At 35.8% G+C, this 19,056-nt stretch overlaps 1 protein-coding gene across 1 annotated transcript in view; it reads right to left on the bottom strand.

The window, feature by feature from the left end:
- Positions 1-19,056, bottom strand: part of SENP7 (SUMO specific peptidase 7) — a 168,385-nt gene that overhangs the window by 44,044 nt on the left and 105,285 nt on the right. Inside the window, exons 12-13 of the mRNA XM_054700652.1 lie at positions 18,154-18,187; positions 4,119-4,298 (exon numbers count right to left, since the gene is read on the bottom strand). Of these exons, the coding sequence (XP_054556627.1) occupies positions 4,119-4,298; positions 18,154-18,187 (214 nt within the window). The remainder of the gene's footprint in view (positions 1-4,118; positions 4,299-18,153; positions 18,188-19,056) is intronic.

The following is a 19,056-nucleotide window of genomic DNA, read 5'->3' as shown; positions in this document are numbered from 1 at the left end:
CCCTCAGCACATGACATGTTAGGGTACATTAGTCATTATATTTTATTGCAGATGATGTTAAATTTGATAACTTGGGTTAAGGTGAAGGCTTTCAGGTTTCACCACTGCAAAGTTGCAACTTACTACTTCTCCTTTATTTTTCACATTAAATTTAGCGTCCCACAGTGGACACTGCTTTAACAATCGTAAACTATGGTCCAGTGGTGGCTTTATATTTCTTATTCTTCTACATTTATTAACTAGAATAATTTTCTAAGAAAAACTGTCTTCTACCTACCGTTTATTATTTACTTATTCATTCATTCAGTGACTTAAATATATCTATACAGAATCGCGGAGATTTGTTTATTCTTTATTATTGACTTTATTGACTGTTGATCAGACTGTTCTAGTCTGGAGTTCTTTGGCACTGGAGTTCTTTCAGCATGGGTCCTGTGCCCTTTTGATAATTAGCATTTTGAAATCAACCTAACATCAGTGAAAGAATTTTAACTGAACATCCCCCTTCCCCTTCACCAATTATATTAACCAATGCTAACCTGAGATACTGGCTTCATTTTCACTTCTTCAGCAGCAGCAGCAACAGCAGGAAAAGGACAAGTTGAAGCACGGTAAAATGATATAAAGAACTTTCTTCTGGAGAAAGGTTCTGAAATAAAGGACGTGCCTGAAGCCAATTCAATGGATAAGAAAGCTCTAAATCTCCATTGGTTGTACTTATTGCTGTCATAATATCTTTCAATTTTAATTCTTCTCTTTGTGAAATAGAATTGTATAGCTCAAGGAAAATGAATTCATTGGATTTTGCTATAAAATAAAAAAGAAACCAATTATTTATCAATAATATTATTTTCCAATTTTAATTATTAAAAATAGTAAGTTGATATATAAACCCCAAAATATTTTGTATGTTAGTTAATAACTCAAATAAACTAATCCCCAAACAACAGACCATGAGTAACTTAGACCCAAAACTCACAATTTTTGGACTCCTATTGCAATAGAATGGAAATTTCACAATGGTAGTGACCACTACAACTCCAGTCTCAGGCATATAGTAGGTACTAGTAAACATTTGTCAATGAATGTATAAATAAGTTAATAAATGACATGCAATTATTTTTCTCTAGTCACCTCCATATATCAAATCTATCAATTAAGTATTCCAAGCCAAACACTTCCTTCAAAATCATTTTCTTTCATCAATTGTATTAATAGCAAGCTCAGAAGATATTCTCTCTCCACATGATTTAAATGACTATCTCTATTTCCCCAATTTCTTTGCTATTTAATCATTTCTCCCAATCAGCCTGGGATTAGAATAAGAAAATCATTCTAAAGATATAAAATTTATTTAATACCTTGTTTTTAAATAATTTCTTTACTCTGAATATCTTTAATGTACAAGGCAGAATGGGGGAAAGGCAGAGAGATCAAAGAGATGTGAACTAAAACTTAGTTCTCACTAATGTGATTTATCCAATTCCTAAATCCAGATTCCTTTAGAAGTTGGAAAACTAATCACAATTGGGAAACATCTTAAGACTATAGAGAGTAAGTGTTAGAGGGGCATACACAAAATATTTGACCCTAGTCTTAGGAATATATATCTTATAGATACATATCTTATAGCTATATATTCATATATATCTATATTATATATATATATATATATATATATAAAAACTGAGTTTTCTTTTTTAGAAACTAAAGAAAATGTTGAAGGTAAAAGACTTCTGTATTGTATTTAGCTTTACCACTGATTATCTCTGTCACAGTTCAGTATAAAACCTGTATGCAACTCTCATAAGAAATATTACCAAGGGGACTCCTGGTGGCACAAGGGATTGAGTCTCAGCACTATTAAGCTATCACCAGTCACTGTAACATGAGTGATTCCCAGCCAGGGAGCTACCCACATGGCACAGCAGACCTCTTCTGTCTTGTCCATTGCTCCCCTCACAGTGCGCAGTGTATTTCCTTAATCTGTCTGTTCTGTCCCCACTTTGTCTCTGGTGAATCCTCTCACCTCCCCTGCTGCACCTCTGACCTATACCCCAGGTCTTGTATGCATAAATAAATAAAAATAAATCTTTAGGGCCTCCCTGGTGGCGCAAGGGGTTAAGCAGCAGCCTATGAAGCTATTCGCAGCCACTGCAGCATGAGTTCGATCCCTGGCCAGGGAGGAAACCCACATGGTACAGCAGACCTCTCCTGACTCGCCTGCTGCTCCCCTCAGCAGTGTATTTCAGTTGGTCTGCCTGTTCTGTTCCTTGCTCCATCTCTGGTGAATCCTCTCACCCCCTGCACCTCTGGCCTGTACCCCAGTTCTTGTATGCATAAATAAATCTTTAAAAAAAATAAATAAATCTTTTTAAAAAAAGAAATATAGCCAAGGATGGCAACTGCAAAAAATATAAAGTATCCCCGTTTACTTTACAAATAATTTCACTTGCTTGAGTAAATTTATCAGGAGAAATTAAGAAAAATTTAAAAAATTGAAACATATAACATTAAGGGATAAAACTATTTTTAATTCATCAAAATAAATTTATTTTTTTTTTAATATTTGCATTATTTTATTTTATTTATTTTTTTTTTTATAAATTTTATTGTTATATTCCCCATACAATTGCAGCCCCCCATTCTGACCCCAATCCCTCCCCTCCCGCCCCCGCCCCCCTAAAAGTGTCTCTGGTTCATAATTTTTTTGTTGATTTTGATTTTCACTTTCTTATAGTTATTCATTTTCCTGGTCCCTTATTTAAGTTTTCTAGATTCCTGCTATGAGTGAGACCATCCGGTATTTTTTTTTCTTTTTGGCTTATTTCGCTGAGCATGATCCCTTCCAGAGCCATCCATGTTGCTGCAAATTGCATGTGTTTATCTTTTTTGAATGCTGAGTAATATTCCATGGTATATATGTACCACATCTTCTTGATCCAGTCATCTATTTTTGGGCATTTGGGTTGTTTCCAAAGCTTAGCTATTGTAAACAGTGCTGCTATAAACATAGGGGTGCAGGTGTTCTTTGGAATTGATGTTTCTGTGTCCTTTGGGTAAATACCTAGGAGTGGAATTGCTGGATCATATGGAAGCTCTATGTTTAGTAGGTCCAGAAATCTCCACACAGCTCTCCACAGTGGTTGGACCAGTTTGCACTCCCACCAACAGTGCAGAAGAGTTCCTTTTTCTCCACACCCTCGCCAACATTTGTTGTTGCTAGTTTTTTGAATATGTGCCATTCTCACTGGTGTGAGATGGTATCTCATGGTAGTTTTGATTTGCATTTCCCTGATGACAAGTGATGTTGAACATTTTTTCATATGCCTGTTGGCCATTTGCATTTCCTCTTCAGAGAAGTTTCTTTTTAGCTCTTCTGCCCATTTTTTGACTGGATTATTTTCTTTGTTGTTGCTGAGTCTCATCAGCTCTTTGCAGATTTTTGTGATCAGTCCTTTATCATTAGTGTTGGGTGCAAAAATGTTCTCCCAGTTGGTGGGGTTTCTCTTTGTTTTTGTTATTGTCTCTTTTGCTGTGCAGAAGCTCTTTAATTTGATGTAGTCCCAGCTGTTTATCTTTGCCTTCACTATCACTGCTTTGGGTGATGTGTCTGTAAAGATGTCTTTGATGTGCAGATCACGTAGTGTTTCGCCTATATTTCCTTCTATATATTTTATGGTTTCAGGTCTTATGTCTAGTTCTTTAATCCATTTTGAGTTGATTTTTGTGTATGGTGTGAGGTAGTGGTCAAGCTTCATTCTTTTGCATGTAGCGACCCAGTTTTCCCAGCACCATTTATTGAACAAACTTTCTTTGCTCCAATGCATAGTCTTTGCTCCTTTGTCAAAGATTAGTTGACCATAAATCTGTGGATTTATTTCTGGATTTTCTATTCGATTCCATTGGTCTGTATGTCTGTTTCTTGTTCCAATACCATGCAGTTTTGATGATTATGGCTTTGTAGTATAGTTTCATCAAAATAAATTTAAATTCAATGGAATAATTCTACTAGATTATTTTAGAAGTAAATTATTCTAAATTATTTTAACAGATACCTTATTTACTACATTTTTCAGCTATCCTAAAACTTACCAAATTTGAAATTGTATACTCACATTGTTGGCTTAACATAGTATTTTCTAACTGGGTCTGAATAGCTTGAAGATAATCTGAAGAGACCCAGAGGAAAAGAATAGCATGACTCCTTTTCCCGTGATCATCATCCTTACTTTTCCATAATCCAAATCTCTTTAAATATGTGGTATCAACCAGCAATGAAATCTCATTCAGGGACACTGAAAATGTTAAAAAAAAAATTAATGAACTAATCAATTCAGGAATACAATAGTTGCATACTACATGACTTCTTTAAAACACTATTTTTCAAAAGAATTATACACAAAATTTTAAAAAAAGTATTTCCAGTGTCCTTCACTAGATAATTAGTTGAAATACCCCAAGCATTATTATTAGTATAAAAAGGATATTATAATTAGAAAATGATCAAATAATTATTAAATGACAATTAGATGTAAGGGTCTAATCTCTCACACAATATGATCTCAGTTATACCAGGCAAAGAAAACATGAGATTAAATTTTCATAATATAAAAACTGTCCAAAGAGATTACCGGGGGAAAAAAAGAAAGAAATATTCTCTTATCAATGCAGAAAACTAAGAGAGTATAACTTAGAAAAGCATGCATTTCTATGTCATCAACTATCAACCAAGACCACATATGCTATCATAAGCTATCAATAATTATGCCTTCCTTCTTCTCCCAAAACATCTGCATTTCACTACACAGACTAGTCACTCTCAAAAGATTCTTAAGAATAATGTGTTTCCAAATGTTCAAAGAAATAATTTTTCCAAATTCTTCCAGGTTTTACTTCTCAAAACATCCAGGTAACCACTCTGAATTATCAATCTTTCTCCCTCTTAAAAAAAAAAACTGGTGTAAAGAAGTACTGAAGGTGGTCAGTCCAAGATTAAGAAAACAAGCAGCTAGACTAGGAACACAAATATCATTTCAGTATAAACCTAAGATGGGTACCTATTTGTTTTTTTTTCTTTTTATTAATTTTTTTATTTTTTACATCATTGTTCATTTTTAAACAATATTTGCTTCCCCCCACTCCCTCAGGTGTAGTCCCCATAGAGTTTCCTTCACCAGTGCACCTGGACACCATCACCTCAGTCCCCTGTGCTCCTCCCTCCTCCTCCCCTGCAGGATGTCTCTGATTTATAATTGTCTGTTTTGCTTTGCTGTGTTTTGTACTGTTATTATTTTTTTACACTGATGTCTTATTGGGTTCCCCTGTATTCTGGCTATAAGTGAAATCATCCGATATTTTTCTTTTTCCTTCTGGCTTATTTCACTGAGCATAATTCCTTCTAGTTCCATCCATGTTGCTGCAAATGGCATGAGTTTATCTTTTTTGATTGCTGAATATTCCATTGTGTATATATGCCACAAGATGGGTACCTATTTGAAACAAATCTCTTAGTACCCCTCCCTCTATTATTTCCTGTCATCTTACTTCTCAAAATGCAGTACCCAGTCTGTGACACTGGCATCGCCTAAAAGCTTGTTAGAAATACAGAATATCAGACCCCACCCTAGAGCTACTGAATCAGAAACTTCAATTTTCAAAATCTCGCAAGTGATACATATGAATATTAACGTGTGACAAGTATTTCACAATGAGCATTCTTACTTTCATATTATAGCCATACTTTTTTCTTATACTTTTTCTTAAAAGCTAAACATTTTAAACATCTTCTCTTTATTTCCTTTGTATTTTCTCCTTTCCTTCCTTTATTCCATTTCCTCATACCCTTTTCTTGGTACTGCTCTGTATTTCTATTTTGCCTCTGTACTTATCTGCCTGCTTTCATCTCTTCTTAGCCTGTCCTGTCCTGTCCTAACCTAGCCCGTCTATATTATTTTTGTTTTACTTTCTAACTAACAGCCCCTTTTTATTTATTTTATTTTTGATGCAAGGGTTTTATTTTTTTAATATTTTATTTTATATAATTCTTACATCATTTTTAATTTTTGCACAATGTATGCATTTTCATTTTGGTTATATTCCCCATACAATCGCACCCCCCCTTATTTTGACCCTAATCCTTCCTCTCCTCGACCCCCCCACCCCAACCTGCAGTGTGTCTCTGGTTTATAGTTGCTTGTTGATTTTGATTTTTACTTTGTATTAATTAGTCTTTTTCCTGGTCCCTTATTTAGGATTTCTAAATTTCTGCTACGAGTGAGACCATCCGATATTTTTCTTTTTCTTTCTGACTTATTTCACTGAGCATGATCCCTTCTAGCTCCATCCATGTTGCTGCAAACTGCATGTGTATACATAGAGAACCCAAAAAATCCACATAAAAACAATTAAACTAATCAATCAGTTTAGTAAAGTTTCAGGATACAAAATCAACACGCAAAAATCAGTAGCCTTCCTATACACAACAATAAATCTGAAGAAGAAGAAATTTAAAAAAAAATCCCTTTTATTATTGAAACAAAAAAAAAAAATACTTGGGAATAAACCAGCCCCTTTTTAAAATGTTTTTTATTTCTTTTCCCAGTCTAACTCTTTTTTCTTTCATATACTGACTTGTTTCACTGGGTTCTCCCTTTCAAAATTAGTTCTATTAATTACCTACCTATGGCTTTAGCTATTTGTATTTTAGAAACCAACCTAACTATCTGCCTACCTTCCTATCTAGCTGTTATCCATCTATTTTATTTTACTGTAATATCTTGATGAACTTCATTTTAGATTTTCCCCTGTCCACAATTGTACTTAATTTTCTTACTAGCTCCCCCTTTTCACATCCTTATCTCTCTCGCCTTCAAATTTCCCTTCTTTTGTACTTTACTGTTTCCCACAGACTCATCACTTATACATCTTTCTTTCCTCCCACTTACCCCCTTTTTATTTTGCTCCTTCCTTCTTTATTCATTCTTTCAAAGCCTTTTTCTAGTCTTCTTGCTCCATTTCATTCACCAGCCTTTCTGTCTTTGCATACCTGCCTTTCTTTTTCTTCTTCTCTTCCTTTCTTCCCCTGTCCCTCTTTCATGCCTGTGTCTTTCCCCTCCTCTTTCCTTCTATTTGTCCCTCCCTCTTTCTAGCCTTTCCCTGTCTTTCCTGCATACTTCTGTCATTCTTGTGTTGCTGCCTCCTGCTTCTAAACATTTTTTCTTTCTTGTTCTAACTCTATCTCTTTGCATCTATTTTGTAGTCTTTCATACTAGCTTATACCTTTAAAATCACATCTGGCTCCCCAGTTTCCTTTTCTATATTACTACCTTTTTTACTACCTTCCATTTTTGTTATTTTCAAATTATTTAGATAAAAATGACATAGAAAAAATATGTCAGTATAAGGTATTAACACATGCTGATTTGATCCTCTTATTTATTGCAAAAATATTTTATTAATTACCATAGCCATATCCTTAGCTAACACTTCCATAATATTACATGATTATCATCTCATTTTGGGGGTGAGAACATTTAAGAGCTAATCTTTTAACAACTCTGATCATACTCAACAAATCCCCTACTGTCCTCTCCTAGCCAGCTTTTTTAGACTCCAAATATAAGTGTTTTTATACAGTATTTGTATTGCTCTGTCTGGCTTATCTTACTTAACCTAATGCCCTCAAGGTCCATCCATATTGTTACAAATGGCAGAATTTCATTCCTTCTCATGGTTGAACAATATTCTACTGTGTGTGTGTGTGTGTGTGTGTGTGTGTGTGTGTGTGTGTGACATCTTCTTTAACCATCTATCCACTGACTAGACTTAGGTTATTTTCATGTCTTGCCTATTGTAAATAACACTGTTAAGACCATAGGTGTACAGGTAGCTCTTCAAGATCATATTCTCACTCTGAATATATACCGAGAAGTGGAACTGCTGAATCATATGGTAGTTTGATTTTTAATTTTTTGAGAAACCCTCCACAGTGGTTGCAACAATTTACATTTCTACCAACAATAGACAAGGGTTTCCTTTTCTCCACATCCTTGTCAACATTTGCTATTTCTTGTCTTTTTGATACTAGGAATTCTAAGAGCAATGAAGTGATAACCTATTGTGGTTTTGACTTACATTTTGATGATGATTAGTAATGTCAAGCACTTTTTCCCTATAAAGTTATTATTTATTTGGGTAATGTTGATTTATATCACAATATATGTCTTAGATTATAGATTTACATCTGTACAAATATATGTTATTTCACCTCATTATCAGCAAAACCCCATTAATCCTCCATTGGGCCCCTCTCTCCCCTTTGTTCCCACCCTACCACATCCCCCTTCTGGTAGCCTAAGTCAAATGTGCTCATCCCCCTCCTATCCTCAGTTCTCCTCTTTTCTCTCCCCTTATCTCTCCCCTTCTGGGTGCTTCAGATCTACTGGTCAGCTTACAAGGTTTGTCTTTGTCTGACCTTTTGTTTGGTTTCTCTATATTCCACATATAAGTGAAACCATCTGGTAATTACCTTTCTCCTTGTGACTTATTTTATATGTTAAGCACTTTCTTCATGTATCTATTGGCTATTGGTATGTCTTCCTTAGAAAAATGTCTATTTGAATCCTCCACCCATTTTCTAATTGGATTGAATTTTTGTTACTGAGTTATATTAGTTTTTAATGTACTTTAGATAGTAACCCCTTATCAGATATATGATTTGCAAATGTTTTCTCCAGTTGAGTAGGTTGCCTTTTCATTTTGTTGGTTTCTTTCGCTGTCCTGAAGTTTTTTTAGTTTAATGTAGTTCCATCTGTTTATTTTTGCTTTCAGTTTTTGCTTTTGTATTTTTTGTTTTATATTTTTATTTTCAGTTCTAAAAAAGACTGATGTGAAGACTGATGTCAAAGAGATTTACTCCATGTTTTCTTCTAGTTTTAATATTTCAGGTCTTATTTTCAAGTCTTTGATTGATTTAGAGTTGACTTGTGTGTGTAGGGTTAGATAGTAGTCCAATTATACTCGTTTGCATGTAACTACAAAAGTTTTCCCAACAACATTTATTGAAAAGACCATTCTTTCCCCATTGTATAGTCTTGGCTCCTTTATCACAAGTTAATAGACTTACATGGAATACTAAAAATGGATTTATTTCTGAGCTCTTAATTCTCTTCTCTTTATTTATATCTGTTCTTATACCAGTATTATATTCTTTTGATTACTGTAACTTTGTGATATAGTTTAAAATCAGAAAGTGTGACGCATCCAGTTTTGTTCTTTCTCAAGGTTGCCTTGACTAAATGGGGTCTTTTGTAGTTCCATATAAATTTTAGGATTACTTTTTCAATTTCTGTGAAAAATACCACTGAAATTTCAAAGGGATTATATTAAACCTGCAGATCACCTTAGGTAGTATGGAAATGTTTACCAATATTAATGTTTCCAACCAATGAGCAATGTAACTCCCCCATTCTGAAAACAGTCAGTAAAACTGGCAGCAAAGTGAAATAGATTAAGTTAAAAGAACAGTGAGAACCTTCGGAAAAACTTTTCAACATTTCTTCCTCAAGCAACTCAATGGCCCACTGATAGTGGAAACTATTTCTGTTAAATGCAGACAATTACTGCTAATCCAATTGTTTTGCATTTTTAATATTAAAGCTAAATTTTTGTTAACAAGACTGCTTTAAAGTGTTTCCCTTGAAAAGGGGGTAAAGGGAGATAACACTTATAAGAAATATTTTCCTCATTCCAAATAATCCCCTAATATTTGACTTATTCTGTTACTGGCTAGAGCAACACTAGAAGTAGGAGTTGCCTATCATTTTTCCTACCCACTGTAAAGCAATCTTAGTAACAAAACCCTAATTTTATTTAGGAAGTAAGATACCAAGCTTTTAAATACTGTTTCCTGCTTTGACAAATAATTGTGTCATCACATGACTAAATTCTAGCTAAGAAAATATGAGAGGTTACATAGCACACACATCCAAGAAGGTAACTTAAAGGAGCAAAAGATAAATGGTATGACCCTTTTTACCAGTTTCCTCTTCCTGATTTCTACCTGGAACACTAATATGATCAATGGAGTACCAGCAGTCAAAAAGATCATGAAACCATGAAAGGGGTGTGTCAGTGATGAGAGTAGAAAAATAAAAAAGCATGAGAGCAACATGGCGGCGAGGAGACGCTGCGAGTAAGATCTCCCATTAAAAAAAGTTAATAGGGAGGAAAAGCGGCAGGTCCCAGTGAGAACTGGGACACAGAAGATAAACGGGTGACTCCAGCAAACTACCCGAAGAAGAAAGTGGCCATAAAAGAGGACCAGAAGGGAGGGAAGCGCAGAACCCTGCTCCCCTCCCCCGCCCACAGAGGCGGCACTCTCCGACCGCCAGGGAGGAGGGAAACAACAAACTAAAACGGCCAACAAGAACAAACGACGCAGCAAGCGGGACTGTGCCTGGAAAGGAACTATTGCAGCCACCACACCCCGTGAACGGGAGCTGAGGCGAACCCTGCAGGATCCGCCGCGGCGGTGAGCGAACGGCTCCCGGCGCCATTAGAGAAGAACAAAGACTCCGGGAGACGCACGCGCACACAGCCCGGGCTGCCGGTAAGCTTGCGCGGAAAAGTGGCGCGCTCGGCGCGCTTGAAAAGCAAGTGCAGACCCGGATCGCAGCTGCCCAGGTCCCCGCGCCTGCGACCTAGGCTTGCGGGGAGACGACCTAGGCTTGCGGGGAGACGCGCGGAGGTCCTCACTGACGTGAAGGTCCCTCCCTGAGTGAGCAGGAACCAGGCTCCCAGGCACGGGAGCGGTGCAAAAGGCGCCATTCCCGCGCCACTGAACTGGGCTACAGCCCGCGTCCTGGACCTGAGGGCTTTGAACTGAGACCCGGGGCACGAAAATTCGGGGCGTGGGTTCTCCAGGACGGTGGGGCACAAGGCAGACACAGCACCCCAAAGCTGTTGAGGTGTACCCTACCATTCCCGCTCTGTTCCCTGTCCCACAGGGTGGGGGGAGGCGAAAAACAGCCCCCCAAGGACAATAGGAGAGATCTCTGGCGCCACCTAGCGACCAGGAAAAAAAAAAGTCACTAACACCCCAAGAACAGGAAATTTCTTAAGACTGCTTGAAAAGGGCAGAAGGCTTCTGTAGGACCCAGTGGCCAGCCAGGAAGTTATTCCACGCCAGGCCCCTTCCGACCAGCAGTCTGAGCCCACAGAGGGAGCAGGCACCCACGTCCGGGGCAGACCGGGTGCGCAGAAGAGTGTGCCTGAAACCGGAGGCACAGGGACTACATCCCGCTTCGCCATTTGAGAACAGGGACATTTCTTCAGTAAAAACTGCCTAAAACCAGCAGAAAGCTCCCCCAGAAGACAGAGATGGCTCCTGGAAGAGCCAGAGGGGAGCGGAGAAGTTCACCCAAGATGTCAGTCAGTCCGAGCAACACAGTGTCCCAACGAATACGACAAATTAGAAAACAGACAGTAGGGAGGAGAAGAACCACACGCAACCTAACAACTCCTCAGGAAAGAAGCACACCACAAAAAGAAAACCACTCCCCAGATTGCAACGACAGCAACTTGGAAGAACTTCTGAGCCTTCCAGAAAGAGAATTTAAAATTGCCATGATTAAAAAAGTGATAGATCAGAAGAAGGAAATTGAGTCCCTAAAGAGGGAAGTAAAAGAAATGCAGGAGATCAAAGAATTAATGGAGGAACTAAAGAACTCCAGGAAAAGCAAGGAAAGCAGAATAGATGAAATGGAAGAACGAATAAGTTCTCTTGAAGACACAGAAATAAAAAGAACCAAAACAGAAAAGGAAAGAGAAGTACGAAGGAAAAAGAATGAAGAAAGACTTCGGGAACTATCTGACTCCATGAGGAAAGGAAATATAAGAGTTATAGGAATCCCAGAAGGAGAGGAGAGAGATGTAGGAACAGAGAAAATATTCCAGGAGATAATTGAAGAGAACTTCCCAAATGCGAAGAAGGAGCTGAAAATTGATATACAAGAAGCAAGAAGAACACCAAACTTCCACGACGAAAGGAAAAACACAGCAAGACACATAATAGTAAAGCTCCCAAGAATCCAGGACAAGGAAAAAATAATGAAGCTGACAAGAGGGAAGAAACAGATAACATTCAAAGGAAAACCAATCAGGCTGACATCAGACTTCTCTGAAGAAACACTACGGGCAAGGAGAGAGTGGAGGGACATAGTCAACAGACTCCAAGAAAACAGATGCCAACCAAGAATACTCTATCCCGCAAAGCTCTCTTTCCTCCATGAAGAAAGAATATGGACCTTCCCAGACAAAGAGAAACTCCGGAATTTCATTACAAATAAACCCCCACTCCAAAAAATACTACAAGGAATCCTAAAGCCAGAACCTCAGAGGGACGAATAACAACGAAAGAAGACCAAAAAAAAAAAAAAGTTATTAAAAGAATAAATAAAATCAAAGGAAAGACAAACATAATGGCAAATACAGATGCTAACATATCAATATTAACTCTAAATGTAAATGGACTAAACTCTTCAATAAAAAGACACAGAGTTGCAGCCTGGATTAAGAAACAAAACCCAACCTTTTGCTGTCTCCAGGAAACACATTTAGCTACAAAAGATAAAAATAGGCTCAAAGTCAAAGGATGGAAAACAATCCTACAAGCAAATGGGCCAAAAAAGAAAGCAGGAACAGCTATACTTATATCAGATAAAACAGACTTCAAACTCAAAAAAATAAAAAGAGACCCCAATGGTCACTACATTATGATCAAGGGGACAATACTTCAAGAAGAAATAACACTCATTAACATATACTCACCAAACGAAAGAGCACCAAAATATATCAGACAACTGTTGTCCTCTCTGAAAACAGACATCAGAGAAAACACATATGTAGTGGGAGACTTCAACACACCACTATCAACAATGGATAGATCAACAAGACAAAAAATAAGTAAAGAAACTAAAGCTCTAAATTAGGACCTAGAGCATTTGGGCTTAACAGACATCTATAGAACACTAAACCCAAAAAAAAACGGAGTATACATTTTTCTCAAGCGCACACGGATCATTCTCCAGGATCGATCACATACTGGGGCACAAGACAAACATCAACAGATGCACCAAGATTGAAATCATACCAACCATCTTTTCTGACCACGAAGGCATCAAACTAGAAATAAATCATAAAAAGAAGGCAAGGAACTATCCTACCTCATGGAAATTAAAAGCTACACTACTGGAAGACCACTGGACTAACGAGGACATCAAAGAAGAAATTAAAAAATTCTTTGAATTGAATGACAAGGAGGACACCAATATCCTAAATGTATGGGATGCAGCAAAAGCAGTAATAAGAGGAAAATATATAGCAATAGAAGCTCACATCAAAAAACAAGAAAGAACTCAAAGAAACAACCTAATCTCGAAGCTCAAAGATCTAGAAAAAGAACAACAAAAAAACCCCAAAACCAGTAGAAGAAAAGAAATAATAAAAACCAAAGCAGAAATAAATGAAATTGAAACTAAAAAAACAATCCAAAAGATCAATGAAACCAAGAGCTGGTTCTTTGAAAAAATAAATAAAATAGACAAACCCCTAGCCAGGCTCACAAAGGAAAAAAGGGAGAAAGCACAAATACACAGGATCATAAATGAAAGAGGAGAAATCACAACGGACACAGCAGAAATCAAAAGAATAATCAGTAACTACTATGAACAGTTATATGGAAACAAGTTCAACAATCTAGAGGAGATGGACAAATTCCTACAACTCTACAATCACCCAAAGCTAGATAAAGAAGAAATAGAACACCTAAACAGACCAATTACAAGCAGCGAAATTGAAATGGTAATCAAAAACCTCCCCAAAAACAAAAGTCAGGGCCTGATGGATTTACAAATGAATTCTACCAAACATTCAGAGACGAATTAGTGCCTATCCTTCACAAACTCTTCCAAAAAATTGAGAAGGAAGGGACAATACCAAACACGTTCTATGAAGCCAATATTACACTAATACCAAAACCGAATAAGGACAACACAAAAAAGGAAAACTACAGGCCAATCTCCCTAATGAACACTGATGCAAAAATCCTCAATAAAATTTTAGCTATCAGAATCCAACAATGTATCCATAAGATAATTCACCACGACCAAGTTGGATTCATTCCAGGGCACAAGGATGGTTTAACATCCGAAAATCAATCAACGTTATCCAACACATCAACAAAAAGAAATATAAAAACCATATGATAATATCAATAGATGCTGAGAAAGCTTTCGACAAAGTGCAACACCCATTCATGATAAAAGCCCTTGAAATTCTTGGGATACAAGGAACATAACTCAACATCATAAAGGCCATCTATGACAAGCCAACAGCCAGTATCATTCTCAATGGTGAAAAGCTGAAAGCAATTCCATTAAGATCTGGAACAAGACAAGGATGTCCACTCTCACCACTGCTTTTCAATATAATACTGGAAGTCCTAGCCAGAGCAATAAGACAAGAGAAAGACATCCAAGGAATCCAAATAGGAAAAGAAGAAGTCAAACTATCACTATTTGCAGATGATATGATAATATACATAGAGAACCCCAAAATCTCCACAGAAAAACTAATTCAACTCATCAATCAATTCAGTAAAGTGGCAGGATACAAAATCAACACGCAAAAGTCAGTAGCCTTCCTATACACAAACAATAAATCTGAAGAAGAAGAAATCAAAAAAAACCACCCTTTTATTATTGAAACAAAAAAAATCAAATATTTGGGAATAAATCTAACAAAAGAGGTAAAGGACCTATACAAAGAAAACTATAAAACACTGTTAAAAGAAATAGAAGAAGACACAATGAAATGGAAAGACATCCCCTGCTCATGGATTGGAAGAATAAACATTATTAAAATGGCCATCCTACCAAAAGCAATATACAGATTCAATGCTATTCCAATCAAAATCTCAATGGCATTCTTCAAAGAAATAGAACAATTATTGATGAAATTCATATGGAATCACCAAAAACCCCGAATAGCCAAAGCTCTACTGAAAAAAAAAGAAGGAAATGGAGGCATCACACTCCCAGACTTCAAACTATACTACAAAGCCATATTCATCAAAACTGCATGGTATTGGCACAAGAACAGACATACAGACCAATGGAATCGAATAGAAAATCCAGAAATAAACCCACAGATTTATGGTCAACTAATCTTTGACAAAGGAGCAAAGACTATGCATTGGAGCAAAGAAAGTTTGTTCAATAAATGGTGCTGGGAAAACTGGGTCGCTACATGCAAAAGAATGAAGCTTGACCACTACCTCACACCATACACAAAAATCAACTCAAAATGGATTAAAGAACTAGACATAAGACCTGAAACCATAAAATACATAGAAGGAAATATAGGCGAAACACTACGGGATTTGCACATCAAAGACATCTTTACAGACACATCACCCAAAGCAGTGATAGTGAAGACAAAGATAAACAGCTGGGACTACATCAAATTAAAGAGCTTCTGCACAGCAAAAGAGACAATAACAAAAACAAAGAGAAACCCCACCAACTGGGAGAACATTTTTGCACCCAACACTAATGATAAAGGACTGATCACAAAAATCTGCAAAGAGCTGATGAGACTCAGCAACAACAAAGAAAATAATCCAGTCAAAAAATGGGCAGAAGAGCTAAAAAGAAACTTCTCTGAAGAGGAAATGCAAATGGCCAACAGGCATATGAAAAAATGTTCAACATCACTTGTCATCAGGGAAATGCAAATCAAAACTACCATGAGATACCATCTCACACCAGTGAGAATGGCACATATTCAAAAAACTAGCAACAACAAATGTTGGCGAGGGTGTGGAGAAAAAGGAACTCTTCTGCACTGTTGGTGGGAGTGCAAACTGGTCCAACCACTATGGAGAGCTGTGTGGAGATTTCTGGACCTACTAAACATAGAGCTTCCATATGATCCAGCAATTCCACTCCTAGGTATTTACCCAAAGGACACAGAAACATCAATTCCAAAGAACACCTGCACCCCTATGTTTATAGCAGCACTGTTTACAATAGCTAAGCTTTGGAAACAACCCAAATGCCCAAAAATAGATGACTGGATCAAGAAGATGTGGTACATATATACCATGGAATATTACTCAGCATTCAAAAAAGATAAACACATGCAATTTGCAGCAACATGGATGGCGCTGGAAGGGATCATGCTCAGCGAAATAAGCCAAAAAGAAAAAGAAAAATACCGGATGGTCTCACTCATAGCAGGAATCTAGAAAACTTAAATAAGGGACCAGGAAAATGAATATAAGAAAGTGAAAATCAAAATCAACAAAAAACTATGAACCAAAGACACTTTTTGGGGGTGGGGGGCGGGAGGGGAAGGATTGGGGTCAGAATGGGGCGTTTGCAATTGTATGGGGGAATATAAAAATAAAATTTAATATTAAAAAAAAAATAAAATAAAAAAAAAAAATAAAAAAGCATGAGCCCCTGGTGACCATGGAAACACCCTATCAACCTTACTGGATTTCTTCTATGTGAAGGAAAAATGAACTATTTTTGTTAAGCCAGACTCAAACATAATAACTAAAACAAGTATGGATAAACAAAATTTTCCCTCAGCTTTTGTAGAAAAATAAACATTTTGACCCTTAGGTTCGCCATCTACAAAAACCTTATATAAGTATGCCTTGTTTTTAAAGACTTTTTTAGATAGGACCTTAGCATTTAGGGAAGAAGACTTATTTTCTTTTTCCTTTATAAAATTATAAACTTACTACTACTGAAAAGAGCATTTGCCACAATTTTTAACTAAAATTATCTTATAAAAGTCATATGGGATAAAAAATTATAAAAAAAAAGCAATATTTGAAATATATGAACTATGAACCTAAAATACCATTTTTGAAGCTTGTATCTTAAGAATTTGAGAGTTAGCTCTCTCTATAACACTACAGATGATAGCACTATCTTTTCTCTCTTTTTTACTCTTTATATTCTTTTATTATCAAAATGTTCTGTCAGCAAAAGTCATTTGCTTTTTTTTATAGATATATTTTAGGCTTGGTGCTGGGTATACATACCATACAGTGACAATACCTGATGTGGGCACCCAAACATTACCTCAATTAAAAGTATATAATTCAATAAAACATGATCTTTTCTGAAATTGTTTCCTTTTAAATTATAGGTATTTGTTTCTTTCAAATGGGTAATATTATTATTCCTCAATAACAAAAAAATTTCCTAAGTAGGAATATGAATATTTTCATTTTGTGCCTTATATAGTCTCACTATTTTTAGCAGCTTCCTAATTATTAGATTCATCATCATAACGTATAACTATGGAGCCTACACATGGGTATCTGGGGAGTCCAACTGAAATTTCTTCGATCACAACTTCATTCTGTGAACAGATGATTCCTATTCTCTAGCTCATATCTGAGGTATCTAGTACATTCTTGGGTATTTTTCTTCCTTGGCATTTTTCTTCCTCATTCTTTTCATAATTCATTCTCTAAAGAGAACTTTACTGATTATTTTTTGTTTTCTTAGAGTCTTATTAATTCTGAAAAGTTTTTACATGGAGAGAGAATGAGAAATTGGTCTAAGTCTCTACAAATTTCAGTAATATTTTCTAGTCTATTTTATCTTGTTCAGCTAAGAATTAGTATTAAACAAAAATCTTTTAGCTCTTTTTCAAAAACATTTTAAATGTTTGTGTGCAACATTAAAATTAAGCTTCTTAAGCAGGAAATACAAGTTAACATAAAAGCTAAATAAATAAAATTAAGCTTTTTATACATTTTTATATACCAAAAATCTTCTTGCTATCAAAATATTATTTCTGTTACTCCCAAGAAGTCACCAGAATTCCTTAATATTGCTTAACTTAAAATTATTAAAACAATTATATCCATTTTCAGTGTTTCAAGACATTTTAATTCTTTCAAAAATAGTGCTAAGTTGAACTACATTATTAAATTTAGTTTTATTTAAATTTTAAACTGAAAGAAAATATGGAAAGCAAGTTGGAGAAAGATTTCAGAATTTATGTTGACCAATTATTTTATAATCAAAGTGCAGTGAAGAGGGGTTATTAAAAAAGATAGCTTACCTTGAAATGGGATCTTAACATACTTTGGTGTGAACTAAAAAAGAAAAATTAAAAAGCAAAGAATGAATTGATGTAACACTCAAAAAGTATTTCTACTGAAAATCTAAAGTTATTTTTCTATTTTCAAATGACAAATACATATTCAAAATGTACATTAAAGTATTCAAGACTTTTTATAATTAAACCAAGAAAATATTTCACTTAATTTTATGGAAGTTTAAAAACCCTGTGCAAGTATTTTAATTTTCAATATGCCCATTTCTGAAAACCAAAGAGAACTTACTTAATAAAATGTTTCCTTAATATTTAAAAAAGAAATAAAACATAATCTGAATAAACTGCCAAAAGACCGCACAAAGCAGCACTGACTTTGGTAAATAAGACTGGGTTTGATTCCAAACATTCTTGCTCTTTTTGTTTAACTGTGTCAGGACACTAATTTTTTTGTTGGTACCTTTTACAAATATCTGACTTCCCTAAATGCTACTTATATAATGAACTGTCAAGAGTTGTGGACAAAAGTCAGCGAAATAAGCCAGAAAGAAAAAGAAAAATACCGGATGGTCTCACTCATAGCAGGAATCTAGAAAACTTAAATAAGGGACCAGGAAAATGAATAACTATAAGAAAGTGAAAGTCAAAATCAACAAAAAACTATGAACCAGAGACACTTTTGTGGGGGGGGGGGGGGCGGGAGGGGAGGCATTGGTGTCAGAATGAGGGGGTTGCAATTATACGGGGAATATAAAAATAAAATTTAAAAAAAAGATTAACATACTTTAATACACAACCTATGGGATGAAAGACTTGTACACTGTAAACTATGAAAAAAAAAAAAAGAGTTGTGGAACACTGAAATCTTATATGTACCATCTGAAACAAACATGCTTTGAAGTTGGTCTA

Source organism: Talpa occidentalis, unplaced genomic scaffold, assembly GCF_014898055.3.
Source record: "Talpa occidentalis isolate TD23 unplaced genomic scaffold, MPIMG_talOcc4v2.1 talOcc4.4, whole genome shotgun sequence".
Taxonomy (NCBI): Eukaryota; Metazoa; Chordata; class Mammalia; order Eulipotyphla; family Talpidae; genus Talpa; species Talpa occidentalis.
The sequence above is the reverse complement of the archived record's forward strand: the minus strand, read 5'-3'. Positions and strand labels throughout refer to the sequence as shown.